The sequence below is a fragment of the Eucalyptus grandis genome, chromosome 8 (genome assembly GCF_016545825.1).
Source record: "Eucalyptus grandis isolate ANBG69807.140 chromosome 8, ASM1654582v1, whole genome shotgun sequence".
NCBI classification, from domain to species: Eukaryota; Viridiplantae; Streptophyta; class Magnoliopsida; order Myrtales; family Myrtaceae; genus Eucalyptus; species Eucalyptus grandis.
Window position 1 is genome coordinate 69,585,956 of NC_052619.1, and position 26,903 is coordinate 69,612,858.

Below are 26,903 nucleotides of genomic sequence, written 5' to 3' on the forward strand. Positions count from 1 at the left end.
AGGCTCATGTATGCTGCATGACTTGCTAAAGCTGTAACTTTTGTTTTATTGTAAACAACAGGATACGATAGGAAACATAAAAAAAAAAAAAAAAAAAGAGAGCAGAAGACACATACACACATACGTTCAGTTAACGTAGATTTAAAGTTTCAAACAACCAGAAGGCACATACACACAAATGTTCGGTATACATAGATTTAAAGTTTCTAGGTAATGTTCCCCATCATTTGTCTGTTTAGAGCCTTCGCCTAGCGAGTTTCACCTTCAATCCATGTTTCATGTGAAGTATGATAGAATTAGAAGGTCTCATAGGGTGACCTTCCATAACATGAACTTCGTTACAACGGTTGCGATCATTTTCATCTGAGTGAAAGCCACTTGTTTTCCCAAACAAGTTCTCGGTCCCCCATTAAATGCCAAGAACTTGTACGATGGCTCATGCCTAACTCCTCCTCTCTCCAAAATCCACCTCTGGGGTCTAAATTCAAAGCAATCCTCTCCCCATATTGATTTCATCCTCCCCATTGCATACAAATGGAAGAGTATTCTCGTGCCGGGATTGACTTTGTGTCCACTTGGGAGGACGTCGGGCTTTACAGGGCACTTGTATCGAATGGAACTGCAGGATACAACCTCAATGATTCGCACAGTGCGCCATGTAAGTAAACCATCTTGTGCATATGTTCATCCATCTTAAAGACCCTAAGATTTTGTTCCTCCTCTGGGATTACAGACTTGATCTCCTCTCTGATTTTCATTTCAACAGATGGGTTTGTGAATAGAGCCCAGAAAAGCCACGTGAGCACTAAACTAGTAGTACTAATCCCGGCAAGCATGAAAGTCAAAATTGTGTCCCTAAGGAACATGTCGTTGCATTCTAAAACACACAAGGTCTCATTTTCCACCATATACAATGTCAATAAATCGGCACCATTCTCATCTCCCTTCACTTTGCTGGTTCCTTCTCTAAGTTCAACTCTCTTCATCCCTATGTAACTTCCTATAATTTGGTCCATTACTTCCCAAGCTCTTTTCGGTTTCTCCTCCATTCCCAACCCCAACCATCTCTACAGAGTCCCGAACCACACGGGGTACCAATGGCAATAGAAAATTACCTCCTCGGCATCATTTAATGCCTTGGAAAATGGGACTTCTAGGAATTCGATGGAGATAGGGGTGATCGGGTCCAGGATGGGTAGGGTCTTGACGTGGACCCTGTACCCGACCCACCTTGTTTTTTCGGTCCAGTTCCAAGGTCAACCATGTTTTCACTAGAACCTATCTTGCAATATTCCGATATCTTATACGACTTTGAATTTTATATTTATACGCGAGAAAATAATATAATCTTCCTAATTTGTATCAAAATATTAAGCATTTGTAATAAATAAATACATAAACTTTTTGACTAAACGAAAATTAAGGATTCACAAGACTAATTATAATAAATAAAATCATAAGCAAAGAATTAGCAATAAACATGAGTTTAATATTAGTTTTATTCCCACAACTACTACATGAAACTACTCATTTATGCAAGCATAACTCCTCGAGAAATTAGGCAAGCCAATCCATATGGTACACAAAAATTTGGTGGCGACGAACATCGTCCGTTAGACAAAGTAGGAGGGAGCCGATGAGGGAGGGAAGCAAGTGAGGAAGAGGAATGACGAAGGAGGAGTGTCATGCGTGTTTGAGAGAGTCAAGAAGAAAAACGCCATGTGATTGCGGGAGTAAGAATAAAAATAAAAGAAAAAAAATAAGGTTTTGAACCTATACTTACAAAATCAGTTCCCAAACCGGTTCCAAAACCAGTTCGGGAACCGGTTCCTGGTGGGTAATCAATCGGACGCAGTTCTCAAACCGGTTTAAACGGGTTTCGAATTTTGGGAACCGATTCTCGGACTGGTTTCAACGGGAACCGGTTCCCGACCCTGTTTTCCGGGTGGGCCGGTCCGGTTCCTGGGCATACCCGGTCCGGTTGCACACCCCTAGATGGAGAAGTTGCCGGGGTCGAACCCCGTGATGAATCTGCAAGCAGCATCGAAGGTAAATCTCTGGAACAAATCCTGCAAATCTACCGCGACACCTCTCTGAGACAATTCGTCCAGCAATCTGAGCAGGCCATTCTCCACCTTGTCCGTGGTCGTCTTCGCCAAGAACCGATGGAACCGCTGGTCGTTCATAAACACCTGAGCGACCCTTCTCTGCGCCCTCCACATATCCGAGTCGGACTTGACGATCCCGTCACCCAAAACGTCGAACACCCTCTTGAACTCGGCCCCTTTCGGGAAGTTCTCAAAGTTGGTGCTCATGATGTAGTGGACGTTGGCAGGATCGGCGGTGACCAGCATGTCCATGCCAGAAAACCAGTGGAACCGGAAGAGGATGTTGCCGCGGCTCCGCCCAGGTTGACGAAGAGCGCCGGGAGTATCCCCACTACCGGCCAGTTCGTGGGGAGCCCGTCATGGCTCTTGCCGAGGAGACGAAGGAATGCGAAGCAGATCGCGGCCAAGACTCCAAGAAACCTATCAATGCCATTCAAGCTTCTCACGACCTTAAGATTTAGGCGTGCTGGAGACTTATATTGATTCACTCGTCCAACTCGTATATATGGAGAACTTCACAGGATTGGTCATTAATTAACGGAGCCCACAAGCTTGTCCCCTTTCTAGCAGAATTGTCTCCACACGCCGCAACAACATTTAATGAAGAGCGTCCTTTTTAGAATTATGTCACAGTAGAGGACGGGCTTACGACCACAAGAAGAAAAAACGAAAGAAGAGAGAGTTTGTGTCCGGTTACTAGTCCCTTTCATTTTCCTCATTTGGGTTACTCTCTCTCTGGTGTCTATTGTGATATTTCTGACGTGGACACGCGGGTGATGGGTGTAATTCTACCCAGGGTTAGGTAATTCTAGAGCGTGCAATCGATTATACTTATGTATTCTCCCATTTATTAGTTGATTATCGATGGTTAATTTTTTTCATGGATATAGGTTCCAACGCTGTGAGCAGATCACATAAATCTCTCATGTCATTTATTATCCATTGTTTTAACATTCTCTGACAATTTCAATCTCAATTTATTTGCAAAGATCTGGCTTGTCGTATAAAACGGCCAATGACATGGAGTTAATTTAGTGAAAATGTGTCTTCTTCTTGCGTCGGCCAGTGTCACTGGCCAGCCATGGAGGAGCTAACAACACCGACGCTGGTCCATGGTCGTCGTTGGCTTCATTTGGCTAGTTGAAGATTGAGATGGGCAAGGCCAAATCTGCGGTTCGGTGGATCAAAATCTGGACGAGCAAAGGCAGAGCCGACTGTAAGCAACGGCAAAGAGGTGGCTTGGGCCAGCATGAGTAGCGCCAGAGATTGCTCGATAGGATTGGCTGGGATCTGCAGCCATTGCCCAAAACTAGACCACCCGCTTTCTTTAGGTTTTGTCTTTGTCACAAAAATTAAATAACAAATAACTATAAATTGTTGTGGAGTCCACTTTTTTAAGAATTTGTGGCTCATAAAAGACTACTACACTAGAAAAACCTTTTATCTGTTTTTATTTTTTTTTATTTTTTTTGGGCCCTACTCTTGGCAAGTCAAAATGTTATAGAAATAGGCCTGTATATAGCCCAAATACCACTCGAGTTTTTCATCTAGAGGAATTCTTTTCCCACGTCTTTAGAAGTTAGATGGTTCTTGGAGAAAGGAAGATCTAGTATTCTGGAGTAAGCAGAGAAACAAAAATTTGGTCAATAGAATTGCTGTCTATTTGGGATTCAAAATTTGTGGAAAGATTGTACCGTTATCTATCTAAAGTTCAATTAAATGATATGCCAGACCCTTGCTGTGGCTGAATGTTTAGATATTCAAATGCAGGGAAGCCACTGTTGGCTACTAAAGAGATAGGAGATCCTGGGAGAGGCAAAATCTGTGGTGGCCCAAGACAAATTGAGATGCAGTTTAGCCACCGTTGTTATATTTTCTGCATGAAGCTGCTGATAATTCTCAGAAAGATGCACTGGAGAATTGGAACTGTATGACAGCAATTTTATATCATTCCAAGGTACAAACAACCTCCTCATATTGTTGTGCACGGATGCTGTTTTTCTGGATGTTGTTTTGTAAGCACAATGACTTAGCGTGGTGGCGGTCGGTGAAACTCCTAGTGATAGATTTTGGTTCTACACTCTTTTGTAGAATCCGGACTATAATTAAAAAAAAAATAATAAAAAGAAAAAAGAAAAAAGACGTTCGGGGATTACGGTTTTCCTTATAAAAGAAACGTCCTCTTTTCGACATTCGCTATTTTGGTTGGCTGAGCTTTGTGGATTTCTTTTGTTTTTGGATTTTTTCGTGGAACCCAAAAGGTTCATTACCTTGATGACACCGCATGTTTTGTTCGCTATCACTATTTTTATTATAAGGCTAGTTGCTCTTAGGAAGCACCTGCTTTTAAGTCTTCAGTTCAAAAAGGTTTGGCCCTTCTCATTTTGATATTTTGGTACATACTGCTTCAGTAAGGATATATAACTAAGTCCTATGAGCATAATCACTTTTGCAAGTTTTGTGTACTCATTACACTCATATATAAAATGTGTGTGTACATATATAATTGTTGCTCGTCGCATTCCTCAGAACTGGTATGACTCACAAAACGAAGGGTTTAGAAGTGGGGACTAGATTGTTGCTGAGGAAGCTGTGTTAGTACAAAGCGAGAAATCATTGAAGGAAGCCGTAATTGACTATATATCTCATTACACGGCCTTGCCATCGTGGGGCCCCTTTTCTCGTAGAGTAAATTCTGAGTGTCCAAATCAGAAGAATTGATTTTTGCAACAGTAAAGCCTTTAAATGCTGAGTGGGTAAGTTCCGGGATCTCTCTGATATGGAGCTCTTGATAGTGGTATCATAGAAGTGAATAGAAAGATTTGATTGAAGAGAAGATGGTGGTGGCCATCCTAAAAATTCTTAGGAGATGATTTGAGAGATAAATGTGAACTACACTTTATATTATTACAATGTTGTTACAATGTTGGAGAGAGTTCTTTGGAAAGCATACTCTTTTGCTCTTATTTGGGTGCAAAATTATCTTTTGAAAGCTTAGTTTTTTACTGGTCCCGTTATAAATTTTGCGAGGAGACATCAAAGTGTGCCCCAAGCATATACAAACATATATTACAGATGCATGTTTCATCCCTATCGTGATTGATTTTTACCACAAATTTCTCTGACAAAGAAAGAAATGAAGGCTCCTGTATGCTGCATGACTTGTTAAAGCTGTAACTTCTAGTGTATATATAAATAACAGTACACAACAGGAAACGTAAAAACAAGCGGTAGATATATAATCGGATATGTTTTGCATACATAGATACACAGTTTCTAGCCATAACATTCCTTGTCATTTGTCCACTTAAAGCCTTCGCCTAGCGAGCTTCACCTTCAATCCATGTTTCATGTTAAGTATGACAGAATTTGAAGGTCTCACAGGGTGATGTTCCACAACATGAACCTCATAGTTATGTATTACAATGGCTGTGACCATTTTTATCTGAGTGAAGGCCACATCCTTTCCCAAACAAGTTCGTGGTCCATCACCAAATGCAATGAACTTGTAAGAGGGCTGGTGCCTAATTCCTCCTCTCTCCGAAATCCACCTCTCCGGTCTAAATTCCAAACAATCCTCTCCCCATATTGATTTCATCCTCCCCATTGCATACGCATGGACAACTATCTTCGCACCGGGATCAACTTTGTGTCCACTAGGAAGGACGTCAGGATTTGCAGGGCACTTGTGTAGAAATGGAACCGGTGGGTATAGCCTCAAAGATTCGCAGATTGCACCATGTAAATAAACCATCTTGTGCATATGCTCGCTAATATTGAAAACCCTAAGATTTTGTTCTTCCTTCGGAATAACAGATCTTATCTCCTCTCTGATTCTCATTTCAACAGACGGGTTCATGGAAAGAGCCCAGAAAAACCATGTGAGAGTTGAACCAGTAGTTTCTATCCCCGCGCTCATGAAATTCAAAATCGTGTCCCTAAGGAACTTGTCATTGCATTCTAAAGCGCCCAATGTCTCATTTTCCACCATATACAAATGTCAATAAATCTGCACCATTTTCATCTCCCTTCACTTTGCCGGTTCCTTCTCTCAGTTCAACTCTCTTCATCGCTATGTAATTCCCCAGAATTTGGTCTACATCTTCCCAAGCTCTTCTCAGTTTCTCCTCCACTCCAATCCCCAACAACCTCTGCAGAGTGCCAAACCACTTAGGGTACAAGTGGCGATAGAAAATCACCTCCTCGGCATCACCCATTGCCTTGGAAATTGGGACTTCTGGGAATTCAACGGACAAGCTGCCGGGGTCGAACCCTGTGACGAATCTGCAAGCAGAATCAAAGGTGAACCTGTGGAACAAATCCTGCAAATCCACCGTAACACCTCTCTGAGACAATTCGTCGAGCACCCTGAGCAGACCATTCTCCGCCTTGTCCCTAGTGGTCGACGACAAGAACCGATGGAACCGTTGGTCTTTCATAAACACCTGAGCGACCCTTCTTTGCGTACTCCACAGATTGGAGTCGGAGTTGAAGATCCCGTCGCCGAGAATGTCGAACACCCTCTTGAACTCGGGCCCTTTTGGGAAGTTCCCAAAGTTGGCGCTCATGATGTAGTGGACGTTGGCAGGATCAGCAGTGACCAGCATGTCCATGCCGGAAAACCAGGGGAACCGGAAGAAGAAGTTGCCATGGCTCCGCTCAACAACGCCGGTGGCCCAGTCGTGGAAGTGGCTCAGGTTGAGCAAGAGCGCTGGTAGCATCCCCACGAACGGCCACTTCCTGGGGAACCCATCATCGCTTTTGCTGAGGAGACGAAGGACCGCAAAGCAAATCCCGGCCAAGAATATCCCCAAGAAACCTATCAATGCCATTGAAGCTTCCCAACTCTCTCTCTCTCTCTCTCTCTCTCTCTCTCTCTCTCTCTCTCTCGCTCGCTCTGTGAGAAGGTTTTGGAAGTCTAGGAATATATAGACGAGAGGAGGAGAGATGACACCGACAGTGGGTGGCGGGAGGTCGACTGGCATTGAAAGTGCAAGGACGATTTATGTCTTAAACATTGCTTTCAAATAAGTGGTATCAAACGCCTACATCTCCAAAATATTTATGCGCATCTCTTGATCGTGCGTCCTCTCGAAAGACATCATACAGTCTTTGCTCATCATCCAAATCAAGCACATAATAAAAATTGGAATTTTTCAACTACGTGGTTGAAAAATAATTGAAAAGTACTTGCCTATCTCCTTCTTGCAATTTCAGCCTTTTGTACTTTGCAACATGATTTCTAACATCTTTTTTTTTTTCAAAATTCAAATTCTCATGTCCTCCTTCTTTAACAACTTTTGTTATTTTCCACTTCTGAGGCTGACAACCACAGCTTTTTCTCGGTCTTGACTTAACTGACTCCTTTTGAACTTGTACCCTTGACAACCGTAACAAAATACCACACCACACTTTTCCTTCTTGCCTTTCCTTTTACAAGAGTTTAAGACTCTAATGCTAAATCCCACTTCTTTAGCATAATTGTTATAAAATGCATAAGCTTCAATAGAAGAATTAAATTCCATACCTATGCAAGCTGTGATTTTCACATTCTTTGGTATGGTGACGCTTTCATGGATAGCATCTTCAATTAAAATTGTTCATCTCGTCTTCATCACCACTATTATTTTCATTAGCAAAGTTGTTGTCAATACGAATCCATCCATCCGAACAAGATTAGACGAAAAAAATTAAGAATTATATGTCTAAAATTTATAGATGCAAACTAAAATTTGCCAATTATGAATACCTCTTACTTTCTGCCAATAAGAAAAGTAGAAATTAACAAACCTTTCTCCATAGTTATGACTTATTCAATTACAAAATCCTACAATAATTGGAAGTTCAAAGCACAAAAGATGATTACACATTCAGCCCCAAAGAAAAGAAAGATAATTACATTCCTATTTTTTTAGTTTTCAAGCTTTTTTATTTGGGAACAATATCCACATATACTTTTCTTTGACCAGAGAATATTATCCATTATTTTTTATTGGTTAGTCCTCTATTTTAAAAGTTGCAACCGAGTTCTTCATATATTTCTTATCATTTGAATAGTATTGTAGGATTTGTTTCTTATCGCGTGAATATTATTACTTTGATTTTTTTCCTCAATTTGAGCTTGCAATAAAAAATTATACAAATCTCAAGAAAAAAAAAATAGAGTAAAAATGAAACCGTTTGAGGAAGTCCATGGTTTCCTCAAAAATTTCTTGTGGCCCATATTTGATAGTCACTCCGTCATTTCACGGAGGATGATTAGCTTAGCTTTATTCTTTTCTCTCTTTTTTTTTCGCTTGCCTTTCTAATGCTACTAACAAAAGAAAATATTCCTGGTTGGCTAATGTGGCATGAAATTTTTATTGTTATTTTACTCGTGTCCACTTATCAATTAATGCATGTCCTGTCAAAAATTGTATCTCGAGTTTGAGTCCGTTGATTAAACACAATCCAAAGTGAGTCGACCAAATAAACAAAATTGAACTGTTTCTTTGATTTTTTTTTTTTTGAACTTGCAAGGGAAAATGATACTACAAGTGTCATAACTTTCATATGCCACACACTTGAGTGCCATAATTTTTTTTTTATTTTATTCCTTGAGTGTCATAACTTATGTACGACACTCACTTGAAGCCATTACTTTTTTTTTTTTTTTTTTTTTTTTGTGATCACTTGAAGTTTATATGACTTTTCAATTAATCACTTGAAGGCCACAACTTTTAAAAACATTCTTCGCAAGTGCTATGTCATATAAGATTTCTGACACTTGGATGAACATCTTTTTAAAAGTTATAGTACTTAGTGATCTATTCAAAATTATAGCACTCAAATGAATGTCTTTTAAAAGTTATGGTAGCTAAGTTGTCGAAAAAAAAATTATGGTATTTAAAAGAACATCGTGTCGTCGAGAACTTCACAAAATTTGGCATTAATTAATGGGATACACAAGTTTGTCTTCTTTTTGTTGAATTATCTTCAGGCTCCGCAACAACATTTAATGAAGAGCATCCATTTTAGCATTATATCAGTACAAAGGAGGGGCTTGTGATTGAGTATATATAGGCCTATTTGGTTTGGCTTTGGGGAAATGATTATGAGAAAATGCAAATAACTTTAGGCCAAAAGGAATTTTTGGAAATGCTATCGTATTTGGAAAATTTTAATTCTAAAGTGTATTGAAAAATAGCTTTGATTTAAATACCGTTTAGTAAAACTTACATTTGCAAAGGGCTTTTATTAATTCTTTTTTTAAAAAGAATCAAAATTAATCAAGCAGAGTTCAGCGGCTAACCAACCGCTGGTGTTCAAATCTAGCCACAAGGCAGCCTCGCTTGAGGTCTCGCAACCTCAGGTGCCACCAAGTGACAATTGTCTAAGGTTGAGCGACCTAGGTGGTGCCACCTGAGGTCGCGTGACCTCAAGGCGACCATTAGCGAGGACGAGCAACCCGTCAAGTGGCAGTCGTCATTTTTATTGTGTGAATTTTATTACTTTGATTTGTTTTTGAGTTTGAACTTGCAATAAAGAATTATACAAATCCCAAAAAAGAAAAAAGAAAAGTAGAGTAAAAATGAAACCATTTGGGAAGTTCATGGTTTCCTCAAAAACTTCTCATGGCCCTTATTTAACTGTCACTTCGTCATTTTACGGAGGACAATCAGCTAAGCTTTATTCTTTTTATCTTTTGGCTTGCCATTCTAATGCTACCAATAGATGAAAATATTCACTGGTTAGCTAATGTGGCATGAATTTGTTTTTTACTCATGTCCACTTATCAATTAACGCATGTCTTGTTAAAAATTGTATCTCGAGTTTGAGTCCGTTGATTTAACACAATCCAAAGTGAGTCTGACCAAATAAACAAAATTCAACTGCCACTTTGAATTTGTTTGAACCTGCAGGGGAAAAAGATATCACAAGTGCCATAACTTTCATACGCATCTCACTTGAGTGCCATAAATTTTTTTCAATTCCTTGAGTAGCACAACTTATGTACGGCATTCACTTAATGCCATTACTTTTTCTTTTCTTTTTTTGCAATCACTTGAAGGTTATATAACTTTTCAATTAATCACTTGAAGGCCACGATTTTTTAAAAACATTCCCACAAGTGATATATCATGTCAGATTTCAAATACTTGGATGAACACTTTTTAAAAGTTATAGTACTTAGTGGTCAATTCAAAATTATAACACTCAAATGAATGTTTTTAGAGGTTGTGGTAGTTAAGTGGTGAAAAAAGTTACGGTATTCAAATAAACATTGTGTCGTCGAGAACTTCACAAAATTTGGCATTAATTAGTGGGACACACAAGCTTGTCTTCTTTTTGTTGAAAGATCTTCACGCTCTGTAACAACATTTAATCAAGGGCCTCCAAAATCTTTTGGGCCAAAAGATTTTGGAGGCCCTTGATTAAATGTTGTTACAGAGCGTGAAGATCCCTAAAAGATTTTGGAGGCCCTTGATTAAATGTTGTTGCAAAGCGTGAAGATATTTCAACAAAAAGGAGGCCCTTGATTAAATGTTGTTGCACAATGTGAAGATACTTCAATGTGTGTCCCCCACTAATTAATGGCAAATTTTGTGAAGTTCTCGCTCACTTGAATACCATAACGTTTTTTCAATCACTTAACTACCATAACTTCTAAAAAAACATTCATTTGAGTGCTATAATTTTGAATTGATCACTAAGCACTGTGACTTATAAAGTATGTTCATCCAAAAATCAGAAATTTGACATGATATAGCACTTGTAGAGAATGTTTTTAAAAAATCGCAGCCTTGAAGTTATTAATTGAAAAGTTATATAACCTTCAAGTGATTGGAAAAAAAAAAAAGTAATGGCCTCAAGTGAGCACTATACATAAGTTATGACACTCGAGGAATAAAAAAAAAACAATTATGGCACTTTAGTGAGTGGCAAATGAAAGTTAAGACACTTATAGTATACTTTTCCCTTGTAGGTTCAAACCAAATCAAAGAGGCAATTGAACTTCATTTATTTGGTCGGACTCACTTTGGATCATGTTTAATCAACAAACTCAAAGTCGAGACACAATTTTTAACTGAACATGCGTTAAATATAATTAATCAATAGAATTTCTATCATTTGATAGAATTTTAAAATATACTAGAATTCTAAATTCGGATTATTTTGAAATTGAAAATATAATAAAATATAATATGATTTCTTCACTCATAACAAGACAATTATATTAGTGAGTGGTTTATGAGAATTCAATATCAAGTTTACACTCATCAAAAAAGGCAATTAAAAAAGAATTGGAATAGAAATTTTATACAGTTACCAAACATATTTATGTTCTTTTTCTATTCAAGAATCATAAATTTTGTACAGTTACCAAACGCGTTCTTTTGCTAAGAATCTATTCCCGGGAACAGAATAAAAATAACCTGATCAAAATTTGTTCCCGGGAACAAAATCATTACCAAACGCACCCTTAATATCTTGAGCAAATCTTGAAAATAGTGAAAATAGCTTTAGAAGCAATGATGCAGCGTATGTCGACAACCAAAATAAGGCGGGGTAGAAAGTGAAACACGCAAGAAGAGCTTTGGGACTAGCAAAGTGACAGTGGAGGAGATTGCGAAATCTGTAGCGGAAGTTGTGGGAAAAGTGGTGCACGAGATGGTGGCGAAGGTTAAAGAAAGCACGTCTAATGAAAACGTAGGCGAAAAATTGAAGACCCAAAATTTGGCTAACCCAAAATTGAGTAAAAAAATATATAGCTTGAGCATGATTCTTGGTCGCGCCACAATTCTCTCTACCGAAACCCAATCCAAGTGACGTTACAATCAAAAAGAAAATCTCTCAAAGCAGTATAAGGCCCACAACTTGCCCAACCCAAAATCGAGCCAAAAATTGCTGTAGAGTTCACTCCTTCAAGAATTTGTGACTCACAACAAATTATTATTCTCATAAAGCTCAAAAATTGTTATGTTAGTAAAGTCCTTTTTTTTTTTTTTTTTTTTGTGAGCCCCACTCTTGGCAAGTCAAAATATTACAGAAATAAGTTTGTATGTAGCCCAAATACCACTGGAGTTTTTCATCTAGAGGCTTTTTTTCTTTTCCTCGTCTTTAGAAGTTAGATGCTTCTTGGAGAAAGGAAGATCTAGCATTCTGGAGTAATCTGAGAAACATAAATTCAGTTAATAGAATTGTTATATATTTTGGATTCAAATTTTGTGGAAAGATTCTATCCTTATCCATCTAAAGCCAAGTAAATGATATGCCATACCCTTGCTGAAACTGAATGTTTAGATATTCAAATGGTGTTAAGCCACTCTTGGCGACTAAAGAGATAGGATATCCTGGGAGATGTAAACTCTGTGGTGGCTGAAGACAATTTGAGATGCAGCATATGCCACCGTTGTTATATTTTCTGCATGAAGCTGTTGATGATTCTTAGGAAGATGCACTGGAGAATTGGAACTGCATGACAGCAAAACCTAATTTCTACTTTTATCTTTATACTTGTTCCAAGGTACAAACACCGCATCTATCCTCATATTGTTGTGCATGGATGCTGTTCTTGAATTTGGAGATTGGTACATGGAGGATTAGTTACTTATGAATTGTTTGATGATTAGCTTATGATGTGTCTCTATGGATTTTAAACTTTTGCTGAAGCATAATGACTTAGAGCGGTGGTGGTTGGTGAAACTCTTAGTGATAGATGTCGGTTGTACACTCTTTTCTAGAATCCAGTCTTAAAAAAAAAAAAATATTGGCAGCTTCATCACCGATGGGGATTCACGGTTTTCCTTATAAAGGAAACAACCTCTTTTCTAGATTCGCTATTTTGGTTGGATGAGGTTTGTGGATTTCTTCTGATTTTGGATTTTTTTCGTGGAACCCAAAAGGATCATTACCTTCATGACACCTATGTTTTGTTCACTGTCACTATTCTTATTATAAGGCTAGTTACTCTTAGGAAAAACCTATGTATAGTACTATCACTATTCTTAACTTTCATATATTTCTTATCATTTGTATAGTATTGTAGGATTTGTTTCTTATTGCGTGAATATTATTACTTTGATTTTTTTCCTCAATTTGAGCTTGCAATAAAAAATTATACAAATCTCAAAAAAGAAAAATAGAGTAAAAATGAAACGGTTTGGGGAAGTCCATGGTTTCCTCAAAAAAAATTTGTGGCCCATATTTGATAGTCACTCCGTCATTTTACAGAGGACGGTCAGCTAAGCTTTATTCTTCTTCTTTTTTTGGCTTGCCTTTCTAATGCTACTAATAGAAGAAAATATTCACCAATTGGCTAATGTGGTGTGATATTTTATTTTATTTTTTACTCGTGTCCACTTATCAATTAATGCATGTCCTGTCAAAAATTGTATCTCGAGTTTGAGTCCATTGATTAAACAAAATCCAAAGTGAGTCTGACCAAATAAACAAAATTGAATTGTTTCTTTGATTTTTTTTTTTTTAACCTGCAAGGGAAAAAGATACTACAAGTGTCATAACTTTCATACACTACACACTTGAGTGCCATAATTTTATTTTTTTTTAAAGAATTTTTTAGTGTCATAACTTATGTATGGCGCTCACTTAAAGCCATTACTTTTTTCTTTTTTTTATTGGTGATCACATGAAGTGTATATGACTTTTCAATTAATCACTTAAAGGCCACAACTTTTAAAAACATTCGCCGCAAGTGCTATGTCATATAAGATTTCTGACACTTGGATGAACTTTTTTTTTTTTTTAAAGTATAGTATTTAGTGATCTATTCAAAATTATAGCACTCAAATGAATGTCTTTTAGAAGTTATGGTAGCTAAGTGATCGAAAAAAAAGAAGTTATGGTATTTAAAAGAACATTGTGTCGTCGAGAACTTCACAAAATCGAGCATTAATTAGTGGGACATACAAGTCTGTCTTATTTTTGTTGAATTATCTTCAGGCTCCTTAACAACATTTAATGAAGAGCATCCATTTTAGCATTATATCAGTATAAAGGAGGGGCTTGTGATTGAGTATATATAGGCTTATTTGGTTCGGCTTTGGGGAAATGATTTTGAGAAAATGCAAATACCTTTAGGCCAAAGGGATTTTTGGAAGTTCTATCGTGTTTGGCAAATTGTAATTCTAAAGTGCATTGGAAAATAGTTTTGATTTAAATACCATTTGGTAAAACTTACATTTACAAAGGGCTTTTATTAATTCTTTTTTTAAAAAGAATCAAAATTAATCGAGTAGAGTTCAGTTGCTAGCCAACCGCTGGTGGCCAAATCTGGTCACTAGGCAGCCTCCCCTGAGGTCTCACAACCTCAGGCGCCACCAAGTGACGACTGCCTGAGGTCGCACGACCTCGAGGCGGCGGTCAGCGAGGACGAGCAACCCCTCAAGCAACAGTCGTCATTTTTATTGTGTGAATATTATTACTTTGATTTGTTTTTGAGTTTGAGCTTGCAATAAAGAATTATACAAATCCCAAAAAAAGAAGAACGAAAAATAGAGTAAAAATGAAACCATTTGAGGAAATTCATGGTTTCCTTATAAATTTCTTATGGCCCATATTTGACTGTCGGTTTGTCATTTTACGAAGGACAGTCAGCTAAGCTTTATTCTTTTTATCTTTTGGCTTGCCATTCTAATGCTACCGATAGATGAAAATATTCACTGGTTGGCTAATGTGGCATGAATTTGTTTTTTACTCGTGTCCACTAATCAATTAACGCATGTCCCGTTAAAAATTGTTTTTCAAGTTTGAGTCCATTGATTTAACACGATCCAAAGTGAGTCCAACCAAATAAACAAAATTCAACTACCACTTTGAATTTGTTTGAACCTGCAAGGGAAAAATATATCACAAGTGCTATAATTTTCATACGCCCCTCACTTGAGTGCCATAATTTTTTTTTCGATTTCTTGAGTAGCACAACTTATGTACGACATTCACTTAATGCCATTACTTATTTTCTTTTATTTTTGGCAATTACTTGAAGGTTATATAACTTTTCAATTAATCATTTGAAGGCCACGAATTTTTAAAAACGTTCCCACAAGTGATATATCATGTTAGATTTCAAATACTTGGATGAACACTTTTTATAAGTTACAGTACCAATTCAAAATTATGACACTCTAAATGTTTTTAGAAGTTGTGGTAGTTTAGTGATGAAAAAAAGTTATGATATTTAAGTGAAGATCATGTCGTCGAAAACTTCACAAAATTTGGCATTAATTAGTGGGACACACAAGCTTGTCTTCTTTTTATGGAAATATCTTCATGCTCTAACAACAACATTTAATCAAGAGCCTCCTTTTTGGGATAGCATCCAAAGATATCATATCTTCACCCTCTGACAACAACATTTAATCAAGGGCCTCCTTTGATTAAATGTTGATTAAATGTTGTCGTCAGATCGTGAAGATATTTCAACAAAAAGGCCTCCCTTTGGGGATGGTACACCAAAAAGGACGCCCTCGATTAAATGCTGTTGTAGAGTGTGAAGAAATTTCAACAAAAGAAGACGAGCTTGTGTGTCCCACTAATTAATGCCAAATTTTGTAAAGTTATCGATGGCACGATGTTTACTTGAATATTGCAACTTTTTTCTATCACTTAACTATCATAACTTCTATAAAAATGAAAATAAAAATAAATGTTCGTTTGAGTGCTATAATTTTGAATTGATCACTAACCACTATAACTTTTAAAATATGTTCATCCAAGTGTTAAAAATTTGACATGATATAGCACAAAAACATTCATTTGAGTACTATAATTTTGAATTGATCACTAAGTGCTGTAACTTTTAAAATATGTTCATCCAAGTGTCGGAAATTTGACATGATATAGCACTTGTAGAGAACGTTTTTAAAAAATCATAGCCTTCAAGTTATTAATTGAAAAGTTATATAACCTTCAAGTGATTGGAAAAAAAGTAATTGCATCAAGTGAGAACTGTACATAAGTTATGACACTTGAGGAATAAAAAAAAAAAATTATGGCACTCAAGTGAGTGGCATATGAAAGTTAAGACACTTATAGCATACTTTCCCTTGTAGGTTCAAACCAAATCAAAGAAGAATTGAACTTCATTTATTTGGTCGGACTCACTTTGGATCATGTTCAATCAATGGACTCAAACTCAAAATACAATTTTTAACCAAACATGCATTAATTCATAAGTGGACGTGAGTAAAAAAGAAATTCACGCCACATTAGCCAACTGGTGAACATTTCCTTCTGTCGACAGCATTAGAAAGGCAAGCCAAAAAAAAAAAAAAAAAAATGGAATAAAACTTAGGTGACCATCCTTTGTACAATGACAAAGTGACGGTCAAATACGGGCCACAAGCAATTTTTGAGGAAACCATGGACTTCCTCAAGCTTTATTGCAAGCTCAAATTGAGGAACGAATCAAAGAAATAATATTCACACGATAAGAACGGCAACCGCCACCTGGTTGTGTGACTTCATGTAGCGCCACTTGGGTCGCTTTACCTCAAGTGACTGCCGCTTGGGTCGTGTGACCTAGGGTGTCGCCTAAGGTCCCGTGACATTAGGCAAGGCTGCCCCTGCAGCTAGTAGCCAAACACAATTGGTCGGCAAATGAGTTCTATTGAATTAATTTTAATTATTTAAAAATATATATAAAAACCCTTTGCAAATGTAAGTTTTATCAAACAACATTTATGCCTAAGCTATTTTCCAATGCACTTTAAAATTACAATTTGCCATACACGATAGCATTTCGGAAAATTCATTTAGCCCAAAGGTATTTGCATTTTCTAAAAGTCATTTCTCCAAAGTCATACCAAATAAGGCCTACGTAGGCTTCGTTTGGTTTAATTTTGAAGAAATGACTTTGAGAAAATGCAAATATCTTTGGGAAATGGATTTTCCAAAATACTATTGTGCTTGGAAAATTATAATTCTAAAGTGCATTGGAAGATAGTTTTGGCTTAAATGTTGTTTGGTAAAACTCACATTTGTAAAAGGATTTTATTTAAAAAAATTAAAATCAAAATAATTTGATAGAGTTTAGCTGCTGGCCAACCACTAATGGCCAGATTTGATCACGGAGTTGCCTTGCTTGAGGTCGCTTGACCTCAAGCGACGCCTAGGTTGCATGACCAAGGTGGCGGTCACCTAAGGTTGAGCGACCTAGGCGGCGCCACCTAAGGTCACACAACATTGTGCGATGCCATGGGTCACATGACCCAAGCGACGGTCACCCGAGATGTGCGACCCTCAAGCAACAGTTGTCGAGGATGAGCGATTCCTAAGGCAATAGTTGCCGTTCTTATTGTGTGAATATTATTACTTTGATTTGTTACTCAATTTGAACTTGCAATAAAGAATTATACAACTCTCAAAAAAGAAATAAGAAAAATAGAATAAAAAAGAAACCGTTTGAGGAAGTCCACGATTTCCTCAAAATTTGCTCGTGCCCTATGTTTGACTATCAATCCGTCATTTTAGGGAGACGGTCAGCTAAGCTTTATTATTTTTTATCTTTTTTTTTTTTTTTTGCTTGCTTTTCTAATGCGACCGGTAGAAGAAAATATTCACGGTTGGTTAATGTGGCATGAATTTCTTTTTTACTCATGTCCACTTGTGAATTAATGCATGTCCTATTAAACATTATATCTTGAGTTTGAGTCAGTTGATTAAACACGATCCAAAGTAAGCCAACCAAATAAACAAAGTTCAACTGCCTCTTTGATTTTGTTTGAACCTATAAGGAAAAATGATACTATAAATGCTATAACTTTAATACGCCCCTCACTTGAGTGACATTATTTTTTTTTTCAATTCCTTGAATGTCATAATTTATAAATGATGCTCACTTGATGCCATTACTTTTATTTATTTATTTTATTTATTTTTTTTTTGGAATTACTTAAAGTTATATAAATTTTCAATTAATCACTTGAAGACCACAACTTTTTAAAAACATTCACCACAAGTACTATGTCATGTCGGATTTCCAACACTTGGAATGACATTTTTTAAAAGTTATAGTACTTAGTGATCAATTCAAAATTATAGCACTCCAATGAATGTTTTTTTTTTTTTTTGAAATTATGGTAGTTAAGTGGTCAAAAAAAAAAGTTATGGTATTCAAGTGAATATTGTCAATATAACTTCACAAAATTGGGCATTAATTAATGGGACACACAAGCTCATCTTTTTTTGGTTACACGGTCTGCAACAACATTGATGAAGGGGCTCCATTTTAGCATTATATCAATACAAATGTGGGGCTTGTGATTGAGCATATGTATACAGAGCTCGTTGGAAGCTCTTATGACCACAGGAAGAAGGAAAAAAAAACAAAATAAAATAAAAAGAGTTTGTCTGGCACTTTGTCAATCTCTTTTATTTTCTTCAGTTGTCCAATCGGGGGGACACTCTCTTTCTTGGGCGTACATGGTAAGATTTGAGCTATAAACAGGGGCATTGAGGGTAATTCTAGGGTTGGGAAATATCTGAGTGTGTAAGTGATTATAATTGCGTATTCTCTTTTTAATTAATGGATTATTGGTAGTTGTTCTCCCCGTGGATGTAGGTTTCGACATTTGGACCAAATCACGAAATTCCCCCATGTCATTTATCATTCATCATTTTAATTTTCTCTGAAATTTTAGTGTCCCAATATATTTACAAAGATCTATTCTATTTTTATAATAATTGGTATCAGAGCTAAGACTTTATAATTATGTCCGAAACGAAATTTGAAGTCAAGAAATTTAACAAAATGAACAACTTTGAATTGTGGAGCATCAAGATGGAGACATTGTTAATAACTTAAGCTTTGCCAAGGCATTAGCAAGCAAGGATAAAGTGCTTGAAACAAATGAAAGATGTTGAAAAGGATGAGCTAATGAGGATGACCATGAGTATAATTTTGTTAAATATATCAAATGAGGTGTTAATAGAGGTGGCCAAGGAGAAGGATGCCTCAGCGTTGTGGACAAAACTTCATGTTTTTTATACAATGAAAAGTTTGTACAATTGATTATAGATGCTAAAGAGATTTTTTTTTTTTTTTTTCATTTTGTTATGTTAAATGTACATCCATCAAAGCCCACCTAGACAAGTTTAACAAACTCATGATGGAGTTGAAGAATGTCGAGGAAATCCTGGACAATAAAAAACAAGGCATGATGTTAGCGTTTCTACTGAAGTCATGGAAGCAGTTTATGGACTCACTATTACATGGCTGCACTACAATTACCTCTCTTGAGGTAAAATCCATTCTACTTCCTAATGAGTGGTAGAGAAAATTACGATATGATGGTTCGACACAAGATGTAGCATGTGGATTAACGACACAAGGTAAAGATCAACATCAAGGTCCTAATAGCAAAGCTAAAAGTAGATTGAAATCGCAACACAGAAAATCTAAGGGTTGCACGAAGTATTATGAGTGTCACGAAAATGGCATATAAGACTATCCAAAGTTGAGAAATAAAGATGGCGGGCAAAATGTCACAAGTAGTGTGGCAGACATAGTTGAGAAGAGTACCAATGATGTCAAGGCCATCCTACATGTGACAACTAGTTCGTTAGGAGATGAATGGGTGATAGTAAGCAATTGATATATACTCATATATGTTCATTATAAACAGATTCGCAGTTTCTAGCTATGATGTTCCCCGTCATGTGTCCACTTATGGCCTTCCCTTAGTGAGCTTCACTGTCAATCCATGTTTCATGTGAAGTATGATAAAATTAGAAGGTCTTATAGGGTGACCTTCCACCACATGAACCTCGTAGTTAAGTATTACAGCGCCTGTGACTGTTTTCATCTACTTGAAAGCCACTTCTTTTCCCATAACAAGTTCTTGGCCCAGCATTGAATGCCAATAACCTGTCCAACTGCTGATGCCTAATTCCTCCTCTCTACGAAATCCACCTCTCCGGTCTAAATTCCAAGCGATCCTCTCCTCATGTTGAGTTCAACTCCCCATTGCATGCAAATGAAAGCGTATGTCCTCTTTCAGAAAAGAAATTGAAGTCCGGTGATGTATAAAAGAGAGTTGGTGACATGACACGAACAATGACGATAAGTAGGCAAACCATGGGTGGGCCCGATCTGGCCTATTTTGTAATTTTTTTTTTTTTTCCTTTTTGTTGAAACCCACTTTATAAAACACATTTTATAGTTCAGGCAGACAAAAATACGTAATAAATATGCAAGCTGCACGAGCCTTCCTTGAGCCCACTCAGATTGGGCCGGGTCCTATAGCTACAGGTGCTTGTGGCCTGACTTGGACCTGGGTAGTTCTGTGAGCCGCCAGGTCGTAATCAAGTCTTCTTCCTATGGAAATGAAATCCATATATTGAGAAATAGACAAATGACCACATATTGGACTCCTTCAAATGTGAGCATAACCTATGCCCCGAGAATAGCATGGGTTGGAATTGAACGTGTGCACTTACCACGACTTCAACAAACAAGAATGAGAAATGAGAAAAAAGAAACCCAATAAACGGAGAAGAGAAAAATTGATGTAGAACTGTAGTCATGATTTCATTTGCCAAACAAAAATCAGAGACATGAAAAGGCTTAGGCGAATCGCCAAATTGTTTATTTTCTGGGTTTTGGTCTCACTCCACACTCGAGCTCTCTCCACCGATATAGGAGATGGAGGCCAAAAGCATGCTAAAACCAAGGAGGAGAAGCCATCTTTCTCGGCTCAGAGAATCCCATAAGATCTCGTGGATCAAGATCAAGACCATCATGAACAGCGTGCAGCTCCAATTCTTCCCTCCAGATTTAGAGTAAGTGATCGCAGACTATGGCTAATGATAGATACCATCGTTCTCATTCGCGACTTGAAGCTTTAGTAACGTAAGCAAAGCTTGAAAATTGTGGAAACAGTTTTAGAAGCAGGAACGATGCGATTGTCGACAACCAGAACAACGCGGGCTCAAAGGTGGAACACGCGGTCATGAAGAGCTTTGGGACTAGCAAAGTGACGGTGGAGGAGACTGCGAAACCCACAGCCGAAGTTGTGGGAAAAGTCGTGCGCAAGACAGCGGAGAAGGTTAAAGAGAGCATGTCTGATGAAGATGAAGGCGAAGAGTCGAAATCAGAGTTTAACGAAAAGATTGGTCAAATGATGCCGCCATATTAGTTTCCTTTTCCCTTTTCTCCCTCAAATGTTGTATAGTTGATCAGCAAATTCTTGGATTCTCTCCTTGAATCAAAGCTGCATTTGCATGCACAAGCAATTGTACTCTTGATCTTATCCTATCTCATTGTCTCCAGATGAAGGCCAAAACAACCCGAGTCAGAACAAAAGATCAGGCGGCAAAAACCCAATGATAGAGCAAATCTTTTGTATGCATTGGCTTCCAAAGTGACAATTCTTTCACTCTCTTATTAGCGAAGTAAAATGCAAACAATGCAGGTTTTTTCGATATGAACTGTCACAGGTTAAGATCGGTTCGTAAAGAGAGAGAATCAACGGTGGACGGTTGAAAGATCACACCAAAAACTCAAACTGCGAAAATCTGATGAAATAGTCAACACTAGTTTGTTCTTTTGGCTTGACACCTAACAAGTGCTCAAAGATGCCTTTTCTCCTCGCATTTTCGTGGAAGAAATGGGGAAAAGCCATGCCAGTTATTAAGTTCTCAAGTTTAATTTCTATGGTTAGTACCAGCGATAAGGACATAATTTCTGTCCCTTCGATGGCCAGTAAAGTTTGCAAACAAAAGCAAGAATCGCAATGTAATGTAGAAAACGAGATTGTCTGATTAGCAATTGAATTTGGCCCGTGTCAACTAAATTACGCATGTAAATCAAGGACAGCACAGCAACCCCAACTACTAATCTCTAGATAAATCCAATAGACCTTGCCACAAGTCTACAACACAGATTTCGACCCAAAGCTTGTTCAGGAAAGTGAGCTTACCCAATCCAGGTAGATGGATATTGTTTCCCTAATGGACTCAGACGATAGCACAACAACCAAATTTCAGAAGAGGTAACACATCTCTGTTTTCCTTGGAAAGAATGATTCTTATATTAGGTTGAAAAATAGTGTGACAAGTTGATTGCAACAAATAATTTGTACCTTCAGATTCATCTAGATATCATACATGCTCTCTAAACCTGTACTGGACACCTCTTAAGGCAACAAAACCCAAGAAAGAAAGAATCTATCAACCCCATTACAAGCGGAAAGGAAACAAATTGAAGAAATCATGCCACATTTCCAATAGCGAGGCATGGTCCATTCATGTCCCAAGATGCAAGATGGCAGACACTATCACACGTTGATGTCGGCACGCTTTGATCTGCCTGTGCTGGTGAATTCAGAGGAACTACTGTATGAAAATCTCGGAAATGTATAGTTCTCAGATACCGAAACTGGCTGCTGAGGATACAAAGTGGGAGGTGGTGTAAGATTATGCTGTGCTGGGAGAGGAGGGAGAGAGTTATAGTTGTAGGCACCATTGTTCACACTGCATAAAAAACAGAACCTCGGTAAGAAGGAAAACTGCAAGTTCTGTTTTATCTACGCCTATGGGTAGAAAAACAGGTAAGTATACTCTAGACAAACAGCAATCTCATAGCATCAAATTCCATACATTTTATCCTCACAGTATATTCCAAACTACAAATTGCATTAAAAGCGCAACGTCATACATTAAAAGGATATTCAGGTCATGCAAAATCACATCTTTTTGCAATAAAAATTGGAAGCACAAACGGGAAGCCGGTGTTTCTACATCATTAATAGTTTGCTTTGCTTTCTTTGGAATTATAAAAGGTCAAGAAATTCTGAAAGGAACATCCCATCTAATCAGTTAATGCTGGCAGTAACCACACACAAACATAGAAAATATCCAACAGCTCAGTGATGAATGAAGTTTATAGAACATTTTAAGGTTGATAGCCATTTGCAAGCAAAGTTGAGAAAAAGGCAAGATGAGCAAACCTCGTATTCTTGTAAAACTGTTCATCATCACTCAAATCATCATCCAAACGCTGGGTAGTTCTCTGTACTGGAGAGACAGACCATGGGTTGGCCGAAGGCAAGTCATCTGAGACATACCTTCTCCTGATTAACTGGAAAGAAGAGGGCCCGCTTTCAAATCAAGCAATAGAAGAACAATCTCTAAAGATGACAGGATAAGTATACCTACCGTCTGAAAGAATTTCAATATAGCTTCCTTGTCATATCTTGATTCTTTGGCAGCCTGCATTGTCAAATTGTAGAGTTCATTAGTAAAATATACTTATCATTGACTCTGAATAAGTATGGAGAAGACAGCCAACAATAAGTGAGTACTTCTCTTGATAAGTTATTCTCAAAATCATCAATTAACTACCATTTAAACTTCAAATATTCTCAATTCTCACAGCAGCATATTTTCAATGAACATGAGCCTCATAAAAAAAAAAAAGGACTAAAGTGGGCAACTTTATCCAGATGATGCCAAGTACTTGCACATCTTCCCAAGTTTATAAGACAACAAATGCTAAATTAGATCCAACCAAGTTCTTTAACAAGGTAACTTCATTCCAAAGATCAATATTGCGGACCATTTCAGGGGAACTTGGCATTAAATATCCAACAAAAATTAAGGAGCAGTTCACAAATGCCTGCATTTATTATATCAAAGAAGCGAAATCAGAGACATGACTAAAATAGAATTGATTACACCAAGGAAATTGATCACTTTTCAAAGGTAAATATAGATTAAACAGCTAGCGGGAAGTTGTTAACAAAATAAGATCAACAAAAGCCTAAGCTGAGATTATTACCGCAAGGAGTCCACCACTGCCTGGAAATGTCTCTGTCAGTGGAAGTTCCTCACTGGATGGCAGTAAACCTTGCTTCTCAACCCACTGGCGGGCAGCATCCACGAGATTACCACTGCTTCCTCTTATGCCCTCTTTTGCAGCTACATCTGCTTTGTTACCAATAACAAGGTATGGAACAGGAAGGCCACCAGGACCTCCAGATCTTAGAGGAGCAGTGAATGTTCCAGTTGCTGCTACTTCAGCTGCCCATTTCTGCAAGCTTGATTTTGTCCTTCTTTGAGAGAGATCATGGACAAAAATAACACCTGTAGTTGATAAGAATACACAGTTACACGTGGATAGTGAAGAACTTATCGAGAAATCTGAAAGGCACAGAGGTAACATGATTAAAATTTCAGCAGTAAGAGAAACCAAAGTTCCATCTTCACACTTCGGACAAGGACAAGGTTAGCCACACACTACCAGTCACAGATACATAAAACTACATTGATGTAACATGAATGTAATATCATGCATATGGATGCGATTCACTCATTCTACCTCCTCTCCTAGGATGAACTTAAGTCTGTCAATTTTCAAATGACAAACCAAAGATTAAAGTTTGTTGCCGAAAGAATGTTAAGATTTGTTCAATGTTCATCCAGTAAATATTAAATAAACACTACTCACAAGCAAACATGGTGAAGCTCTTAATCCCTTTTAACCTGACAAAACACAAACTGCTAACACTTCATTCAGATGCCACATGAACCACATCTTAAGATATAACAATTAACCTAATTGTCTACTTGCAGACCTGCAAGTGTCAGGTCATAAAAAAAAAAAAAAAAAAAAAAAAAAAAAAAAAAAAAAAAACAGATGCAAGGTGCAGAGACTTGCCATTTTTTAATTCATGCAGAAAGGATTCCCATTTTAATTCACACAACTTAACAATAATGTAGCAGATCTACACATGCTTAAGTAGACTTAACCATAATATAGCAGATCTGGACATACAAAAGTAAACTGATTCTCACCATTTATCTGAGAATAGAAAAGAGATCTGCAATCTTTGTAACGATCGTGGCCTGACACGTCCCAAAGTTCAACAAAAAAATCTCTGTCAGCATCACCACTACTGCTGGTCGAAGAGCTACCAGAGTTTCCATCAGAAATAAGCTGGATCAGGAAAAAACAGAAAAAAATTAATGTAAAGCTTGATTTCCAGAAATATCAACGGTCTCCTATGGAGACAATCGTATTAGAGCATACCTTCAAACTAACTGCACAACCAATCGTTTGGGCAGGACGGGCAATGGAAAATCCTTTGACAATCAGATGGACGAGAGACGTTTTTCCCACACCTAGCAAGATAGCAAAAGCAATTAGATGCATAAAACACAATCGATGCATGGGAACATAGATTTTTACATTTCCAAGTGCTGAAAAAAAAAACATAAAAAGAGTATATTATAAAAGCAGCACTTAAGCAATTCGCTCTAGGTCGAAATTACATCTCTATTTATCAGGAAAAAAAAATCTGTATATTAACAGAGTGCAAATGTTGCATAAAAAGAGAGTTCAAATTTGTATCTTAAGGGTCCCCGCTAGACCAATTGTTTGGCTCTAATCACAACGGAATAATAGTGAAGCCCAATGCACTCTCCAATAGAATAAATATGGCTTTGTTCATGTGCTGCATTAGTATCTTCTTTTTCAGGAATTCTTCATAATCATCAGTGAGAAAACTGCAACATGGGGGATTTGTATAGACATGGTTCAAGCTTTCCTCCATCGTAATCATGACATATCTACGATACAGAGAAACCCATGAACAAACACAGTAGACCGTAAATTTCAGCAGTGTAACTCCTTGTTCTAACAAAGGAAGGAACTAACCCATGAAGTTACCGATCTAAAGTGGGAAGAACAAGGGGAGAGATTCTCATTTCCAGAAAACAAAGATAATCGAGAATACTTAACTCTCACGCGCTCACATACTCGGCGAATGGTCCTACTGCCTTTTATCTTAATACTAATGTGCTTATGGACAATCTTAGAGGACGATGACCAGAACTCTGACATCTAACATAGGATAGAAATTTCAATACTTTCGTCCTTGGGAGGGAAATACCCTACTCACTCTCCCCCAGCATTTCCCGTTTTTACGGCTTAATCATCGCAATCCTCCCACATTCCCTCCCCAATGCGAAATCACTAATCAGATTTACTTCGACAGCTACGACATGGCCGAGGAACAATTCAACCCATTATTACCACCTCTCAGATTCTGCAAATTAGACACGCAAAGCTCAGAAGAACCAACAGCATCAGAATGAAACTCACCCGAATCGCCAACGACGAGCACTCGGACCTGCCCACAAGGCAGCCCCCCGTTATGCTCCTTGACCTCCTTCTCACGTCCCCTCCAAAACATGTTTCCACCGCAACAAAAAACCCTCCAACTCAAAACCGTGCCCCAATCATGTCCCGCGAAAAGCAAGCTCTCGATCCTCAAACCAGGTCAAGACTCAAACTTTAACGCCCAAGAACCCTCTCCATCACTGAGAGAGCGAGTTCTTGGAATCCCGAGCTCGGCAGACGCGCGCCCACCCAAGAGACCCGACCCGACCCGACCCTCCTCGAAACCTCCAAGAAAACGGGGGCGCTGGCTCGATCGGCCAACTGGGTGTCCGCCGAACTCGCTCGCCTCGCGCGGCACGCGGGAATTCAGCCGATCCCGGCTTAGGGAATCCGACGGTACGGCGGCGGCGGCGACACCGGCGGGAGCACTCCGAACGACGTGAAGCGGCGACGGCGAAGCGGCGAGAGCGAAGCGCGCCGGCGAAATGGGATCTCGCGAGAGGGAAGGAGGAATGGACTTGCTGCCGATCAAGGCGTTCCGATTCGAAGATCGAAGGCGATGCGTGCGTAGATCTGCCTCCCACCTGTTCACTGTTTATCTCTCTCTCTCTCTCTCTCTCTCTCTGAGGCAAACTTTCTTTTCTTTTTCTTTTTCTTTTTTGTTCTTTTTC

General features: G+C 38.1%; 3 protein-coding genes and 1 pseudogene across 3 annotated transcripts; 1 reads left to right on the top strand and 3 right to left on the bottom strand.

Annotated features, from left to right (window-relative positions):
- Positions 1-235: 235 nt before the first annotated feature.
- Positions 236-2,469, bottom strand: LOC108954489 (annotated as a pseudogene).
- A 2,876-nt stretch (positions 2,470-5,345) lies between these two features.
- On the bottom strand, positions 5,346-7,075 carry LOC104415577 (alkane hydroxylase MAH1). The gene is made up of 2 exons (XM_039300299.1): positions 6,097-7,075; positions 5,346-6,065 (listed from the first exon to the last, which is right to left on the bottom strand). Exons 1-2 carry the CDS (start codon positions 6,938-6,940, stop codon positions 5,416-5,418), a joined length of 1,494 nt encoding a protein of 497 aa, XP_039156233.1. The 5' UTR covers positions 6,941-7,075; the 3' UTR covers positions 5,346-5,415.
- A 13,679-nt stretch (positions 7,076-20,754) lies between these two features.
- Positions 20,755-21,247, top strand: LOC104417831. Its single transcript, XM_010029040.2, has 2 exons — positions 20,755-20,891; positions 20,992-21,247. The coding sequence occupies exons 1-2, from the start codon at positions 20,755-20,757 to the stop codon at positions 21,245-21,247; spliced, it is 393 nt and encodes a 130-aa protein (XP_010027342.2).
- Positions 21,248-22,116: 869 nt separating this feature from the next.
- On the bottom strand, positions 22,117-26,855 carry LOC104415837 (small GTPase LIP1). Its single transcript, XM_010027215.3, has 7 exons — positions 26,215-26,855; positions 25,141-25,232; positions 24,906-25,047; positions 23,890-24,194; positions 23,268-23,321; positions 23,060-23,190; positions 22,117-22,583 (listed from the first exon to the last, which is right to left on the bottom strand). Exons 1-7 carry the CDS (start codon positions 26,303-26,305, stop codon positions 22,388-22,390), a joined length of 1,011 nt encoding a protein of 336 aa, XP_010025517.1. The 5' UTR covers positions 26,306-26,855; the 3' UTR covers positions 22,117-22,387.
- Between the last annotated feature and the right edge of the window lie 48 nt (positions 26,856-26,903).